Source organism: Rhododendron vialii, chromosome 4a, assembly GCF_030253575.1.
Source record: "Rhododendron vialii isolate Sample 1 chromosome 4a, ASM3025357v1".
Taxonomy (NCBI): Eukaryota; Viridiplantae; Streptophyta; class Magnoliopsida; order Ericales; family Ericaceae; genus Rhododendron; species Rhododendron vialii.
Genome location: NC_080560.1, coordinates 36,188,239 through 36,195,423, shown reverse-complemented (window position 1 = coordinate 36,195,423; position 7,185 = coordinate 36,188,239). Strand labels below are relative to the sequence as shown.

General features: G+C 40.2%; 1 protein-coding gene across 1 annotated transcript; it reads right to left on the bottom strand.

Annotated features, from left to right (window-relative positions):
* Positions 1 to 675: 675 nt before the first annotated feature.
* LOC131324090 (proline-rich 33 kDa extensin-related protein-like) lies at positions 676 to 1,725 on the bottom strand. Its single transcript, XM_058355918.1, has one exon. It carries the CDS (start codon positions 1,653 to 1,655, stop codon positions 921 to 923), a length of 735 nt encoding a protein of 244 aa, XP_058211901.1. The 5' UTR covers positions 1,656 to 1,725; the 3' UTR covers positions 676 to 920.
* Between the last annotated feature and the right edge of the window lie 5,460 nt (positions 1,726 to 7,185).

Below are 7,185 nucleotides of genomic sequence, written 5' to 3'. Positions count from 1 at the left end.
TTCGTTTCCCATTTGTTATGGCGACCTCAATAGGTTCTAGAACGGAGCTAGTACAATTACTATTATTTTGATTAACTAATGGATTTCTATTTCATCATAATTTCCAGGTCAAGAACAGATTGATTCAGAAAAGCAATATTTTCTCCGTTCCAAAATGGATGGCAAGTTTTTTTTGGCATTTCTGTTTTGTCAAAACAAATTTGTACTGTTACTTTTTGTACAATTTCAAAATATTTTTTAATAGAACTGATTTTATCTATCAGCCCCCAGGATTTAGTTTGGTACTCAAAGTTTAATACCTGCTAGGCTTCGAAAATTCTCAGGTTTTATCAACTCACCCGGTTTTATTCGGGCCCTGCTAGCTCCATTCTAAAATGTGACCAAAGAGTAATCAAAATATATGTCCTTCCGTGTACGTGGTGAAATATGACAGTGATAAGAATGCATGATACATAGCAATAGTACTGCCAGGAGTGCAATGTGTTTTCCCTCACACGTTACAGTCATGTGTGTTATGCACCCGAATAGAACGAAGAATTATGCAGTGTTCCTGCCTAAGGCTCCAGGAGCGCTAAATAATTCACTCGAATATAGCATAAAACTGCGGTTGGTGCTTATTACTCTGTTCTGATTGCAGAATCGAACAAAAAGAGACAATGCGAACCGGTGGTAATCTATATAATAGATGGAAGAGCTAGATAATCATCTCTGCACTATAAAACACACAGAAAGGAATATGTATAGGTGCTAATAATAAGCACCAACGAGTACAGAGGACACCGCTACAATCGTGGATAGCTGACACAAGCCTACCACCAACACAAGCTGATCATATGACTGTGACTCAAAAACTAAAATAAAATCTGCAAAGCGAAGCATGCCTCTTATTTCTATACGATAACCATAGATAAACGAGGTCACTAGTTGGAATGGGGAGGGGTTGGAGGCTTGTGTGGTGGCTTATGGGGGCCATATGGCTTCTTCATGGGCGGCAATGTCTTTCGCGGTGGCTTGTGGAAGTCTTCAACATTCTCCTCCATCAGGGTGTGTCCTGGGAAATGCCCATGAGTTGGTGGCTTCTTCTCTGGTGGTGGCTTCTCTCCCTTTTTTGGTGGCTTCTCTCCTCCCTTGGGCGGTATACCCACTGGTGGCTTGTGCTCTGGCTTTCCCGTTGGTGGTTTGTGCTCTGACCCTGGCTTTCCCACTAGCGGTTTGTGCTCTGGCTTTTCCAACAGAGTGTGCCCATGAGTTGGTGGCTTCTCTCCCTCTTTTGGTGGCTTTTCTCCTCCCTTGGGTGGTATACCCATTGGTGGTTTGTGTTCCGGCTTGTCCACTGGTGGTTTGTTCTCTGGCTTTCCCGTTGGTGGCTTGTGCTCCGATCCTGGCTTACCCAATATTGGTGGTTTGTGTTCTGGCTCGCCCATTGGTGGTTTGTTCTCTGGCTTTCCCGTTGGTGGCTTGTGCTCCGTTCCTGGCTTGCCCGTTGGTGGTTCGTGCTCTGGCTTTCCCATTGGTGGTTCAGGCTCTGGTCCTGGCTTACCTATTGGCGGTTTGTGCTCTGGTTTTCCTATCGGTGGCTTTGGGTAATCAGCAAATGAGGGGGTGGTGAGAGCCACCACCATAAGTGACAACACTAGCAAGTATTTGAGAGACATTTTTTTTCCTGAATCTAACAGTGAGTGGGATGGTACTTGGTGAAGGTGCCATACTAAGTGAGCTTTGGTGGCCTTTTATAGTGGTTTGGAGCCAATGGTGGAGTGACACTTGTAACCATCTTGGAGGTTTAATTGCTTTTGATCCTATGGTCCTACTGAGTTGAGAAGTTTGACAATTTGCAAACATTGGGGGCCTACCTAGCTAGTTTTCCTTGTGATAGCAATTAGTCAAGTAGGGTCAGTACTCCTTTAATTCCTCTGCATTGTTCTTTGCTCCTTGGTTTGTATTCCTAGCTTCAGGTTATACTTAAAGGCTTAGCATCAAAAGTCAGTTTGTTCACATAAATAGGACACTTATCCTTCCATTTATCAAGGCCTAATTGCGGAATGGGGAATAAAAACTTACTCATATACATACATTGTAGGTATCATCACTACTGTCATCTCAATTGAAAAAATTTACGTAGTTACATTTTTGGATAATCCATGGAGTGGTAGTGACGATACCTGCGTAATACGAATTCTTAAAAACCAACTTTTCTAGGTCAGAAAATTGTTTTTGGCTTAATAAGTTTCAGAACAAAAACTATGTAAATTCAGTATCCGACTACTTAATGTTGGGATTGGTTCGTCGTGATTAAGTCAAGATGCAGATAAGCTTGTTTGGACACTTTGAGCTAAAATCACTCGGTCACTTTTATGCTGCAACAAACATTCAACCGAGAAACTTTAGCAAATTAGCTACAATCTATGCAATAGGTATTTTTCATCATAAGCAATGGATTAGGTCATTTGGGTATCCACGGTGAATGATTCGACTACAACATGCACGTACTCTTCTGAATTTGTCATGCATATAGATAAATAGGCGTATAACGTATAAAAACAGAGTTTTATTAATCCCCAATTTTTTTTTCTTTGTACCAAAATTGTAGTGTATAAAACTTATGTACCATGTGCAAGGTACAAGTCCTTTATACACTTGAAATCATTGAAAAATTGTCAAGTGGAATTTTATTTCCTTTCAGTTATGGAAATATGTGTTGCATGGTACGTAGCTAGAGCTAGAGTCATGACTAGTTGACATTTGCATGAGTTCCCACGTACATTGACCCTTCCACCATTTCCCATTTGTGATGGAGTACGATCTCACACTAATATACCTAACGAAACATTAAATTTGAAAGGCGTCGTTTTCCTCTCGGGCTTGATTGGATGGTATCCGAATTCTCTGTGAGGATCTGCCTGTGAGGGTTTTGATAAGAGAGTGTCACCTATTATGCCAAGATATCCAACGGTGCAAAACATGAAAATGCGGGTTGCCTGTAATTTTGTGTTGTGCTCTTACGACGTCGTTCAGATAGACGGAGCCCAAACGGCCAGAATATTATGTCTTCTTCTTTGTTTTCAGTTTCCATTTTCAGCCCAAAACCCTGTTCTCAACCAGGACAGCTATGTCCATCCACCACAAATTCCACAAAATCTCAGTCTTCTCCTTCATTTTCAGTTTCCAATTCTAATTTGGTTCGAGGATTTGAAACTTTTTCTTCCCTAGATTGAAAAGTGTACGTGAAAAGGAAGAGCAACAAAAGCCTCAATTTTAATTTGGAAAAAAAAAAAAAAAACTGAAAGAAAAATAGAGGGTTTTGATTTGCTGAAAATCAGAACCTAGGAGGAAAAAGAAAGGAAGATAACTTAGGCTTTGGTTGAGGAGAAGAAGAAATCGGAGAAGAAGAAGATAGCAGTTGTGGGTTTTTTCTCTGGGCAGCAGAACTGTAGTAGTACAAGAATTGAGAAGAAGATAACGATTGAGGTTAACGGAGAAGAAGAACCTTTTCCCACCGTTAGAAAATTATCCCATAAAACAGTGTCGTTTAGCTTCAAAAGGAGGAGTACCTATTGTGACCATTGAATCTCCTCATTAATGTGTTGGCACTCTCTCGTCAAAACCCTCACAAGATCCTCACAGACAAATCCTCATAGAGGATTCAGATCCGATTGGGTGATGGATTAGGCGAGCCGATGAGAGCTTCTGGGCGGATGAGGGCCTGATTTGATATTTTTACCTTGGTTTGGCAGGAAACCTGACACCCGATTACTTTGTCCCTTTCTACTCTTGGGATGATTTAATCGGGCTCATTGGATATTTTTAGTCTGGACGGATGAGGCAGTCCATAAACGATTGATACTAAATGTCACCGGATCACATGTGGCTTCAACACTCTTGTAGGCATTTTAAATTCCAAACTTTTCCAGGGAACTGACAATCACCGTATGTCAACATGCACAATATCGAATTCAGTAATATTAATACAACTTCTGTACTTGATTCATGTTAGTAATACTAGGCTTATATTTCGAGGTTTTAACATCAAAAGTAAGTTTGTTCACATAAGGACACACTTAATCTTAACATCAATCAAGGCGCAATTGCGGAATGGGGTACTGAAATACCTAGTGCGCGCAACTGATGTATTCTTGGACCAGATCAATAAAGAAGAAGAAAAGCTGATATATTGCTGGTATATCTAGTGTGCACTCAGTAGAACTAGCCAATGTCGTAGTTGTATAGTTACGAATTCGGTATTGTATGAACAGCCATATGTTGATTCTGGGATTCCCTGATAGCGTAGTAATGCAATAGCGATCGAGTTTATGTATCGACCAGTGGGTTTTATGTGGCATTAGGATCGGTGTTTATACCCTAAAAAATGAAGGGAAATACAGGCTATGAATGCAGCAAGGCAGCCGAGGAAAAGTCTCTCTATGACACCCATCAACCTCTCAATGGAGTTTTTAACCAATTTGTAACTCAGTGTCTTATAAACGATGACTGTTTTGCCAGCTGAGTATGATACTTATTTAATTAGAGATGTACAACGTTGTTCTGTTGGTCTTCAATTGTGTCTTATCTTTGCAAAACTAGTTTTTACAAGTGTTAAAACACAAATCTTAATTGGTTGTTCTATACTAACGTCTTCGTGTCGATTTCGACAGAGGCGAATTTTCGCAGCTTGCAAAAGTTGAGACCTAAACGTGAAACTCACACATGGTAAGACGGTACTGCTTTATTCCATCGGGCTAAGTGGTAGCAGTTCTGCTCACTGAAATTGTGCTGATGATATGCACAAGTTTAGGCCATCAATTCTTGATGATACAAGCATGGTCTTCTTTCACATTGAGATTGAGAACGAGTTTTTCGAGTGGAATTTACTTCTTTCATGTTAGGAGAAAGTTGTGGCATACCGATGTGAACTAAAGAAATATTACCCTTTTTCTTTTGTATGTTATGTCCTTGATAAAAGGAACTCTGTCACTTTAATTTCATGGGTCCCTTAGAGTTGAAAAGGTTGAAATTCCGACCTACAAAGAGATACAAATCCAACAATTGCATTTATAATTGTCCCCCTCCCTACTTCTACTGTGGTCTTGGTTTTTTCTTTTCTTTTCTTTTCATAACATAACATAATGGTAGAAGCTTCATTGATGGGAAATACAAGTACACAAGATAATCATCTAAAAATAGCATCCGTCATTGATCAGAAGACTAGAAAGCCCAGAATTAGGGTAGCTTTCTTGGGTACAAGCACCCAGACCATTACTACCTATCATAGCCAAGGAATTGGTCACCCTATTTGCTATCCAACCTGATTAACTTTGGTGATGGGTCCGTGGGTTCTTATGCATCAACGGTTGTGGTGCCTAGCAGTTGTGACTGCGGTAGGACAAAGGGACGTTGAGCTTTAGTTGCCAGTAGAAATCTTCCATCTTCCTCTAGCCATAGCCAGGAGTGGACCGATGGCCTCCATCAATGCAGTTGTCAATTTTGGCATGATCTTTAATATTTTGTTATTGTTTTCGTTTGTTTAGTTCTTATTTTGTTTGGATCTTTTGTTATATTTTCTGTTGTTGTTGTAGTTGTAATCTTTTTGTTTTAATATGAATGGGATGATCTTGTTCGTAAAAAAACAAAAAACAAAACACCTATAGTAGCGAGGCTGACAAGCCAATCGATCTAATTTTGTCATTGGACCACCACCAGCACCACCTTCTTGCCTTAGGAAACCATCACTACCACCACGTTCAGAATCTGAATCGGCACCTCATTGATTAAGGGGAAGCCGAGAGAAAGGAAGAGAAGAGATAACATGCAGAAACTTTCAGATTTGAGATTGAGAGAAAATTCTCAAGGATAAGGAGTTGTTGAAAGCGAAAACAATCACTATGGAGGAAGGAAACACTCATCGAGGGAAAATCCCTCCCCTCCCATCGCCGCATAAGGGTGGTGACAACCCTAGGGGGAAGGAGAAGAAGGTAGAGAGACGGTTAGGGTTTTTTTTAGAGAGAGATGCTCTGGGTTACAGAGAGAGTTTCTATGGTCCTGGTAAGACTTCTGCAAACATTAGCCAATAATCCGAAAAAGTGGTAGTCTTATTTCTTCAACAGGAGGAATTCATTTCGCTTTTGGAAAGAATATCGAATTATTTCTTGACTTCCTGGAAAAAAATAGAAGATACAAATTCATCTTGGACGGTGAAGCTCTGTCTCAAATTGAATTTGACTCATCTGTTTTCCTTAATTCACTCACATTGATCCATGTTCTTTATACCTAAGGGTGGACTAAATTGAGCCAGCATAGTGATCTCCCGATCAAGCAGGGAATCCACTTGACCTATTGATCTGTCACCGCGTTACGGGCTCTCTCCCCAGGCTACCAATGAAGTGCAAGTTAAATTGGAGCCCCCTCTCCCAAATATCGAACTCAAGACCAGTAGGAGAAGAGCAACCTTATGTTTGCTGATCCAACAACTTGAGCTACCACCTCGGTGGTTACTCAATCCATGTTGGGACGAAAGTCTTTAGCAAACATGCATGTGAACACACACAACCTTCGAACCTTCTTTCAAAGAGTGAGTACAAGAAGCCCATATTGAAGGATCGGCTCATCGTGAAATGTTTGTTTTCTGGTCTATATACAACATCGCTTGATTGTAAGTAACCACAAAAAAAAGAAAAAAGAATTGTATGATGATCACATTTTGAAAATCATATAATGTGTCTTCTGTGAGTCCCCATCCTTTCATGTGACCCTCATTTGGCACAAATGTTACATACCACGATTTCATTTGACGATTCAAGCAATTCGTTTGCTAATTGTATAGATCTACTAATCATTTATGCTGCAAATCAGGTTGATCAGGTGAAATAAGACAGTGATAAGAATCGATGATACATAGAAATACTACTGCCAGGAGTGACCACATTAGGGTATTTAAATTTGGGTACAATGTGTTTTCCCTCACACGTTACAGTCATGTGCGTTATGCACCCGAATACAACAAAGAATTATGCTGTGTTCCAGCCTAATGCTCCAGGCCAGGAGCGCTAAATAATTCTCTCGAATATAGCATAAAACTGCGGTTATCACAACGTTACTCTGTTCGATCTGATTGCAGAATAGAACAAAAAGAGACAATGCAAACCTGTGGTAATCTATATAATAGATCGATGGAAGAGCTAGATAATCATC

What these genes read in the sequence shown, in the direction of transcription:
- LOC131324090 (XM_058355918.1), bottom strand. Translation starts at nt 1,655, where the DNA reads ATGTCTCTCAAATACTTGCTAGTGTTGTCACTTATGGTGGTGGCTCTC.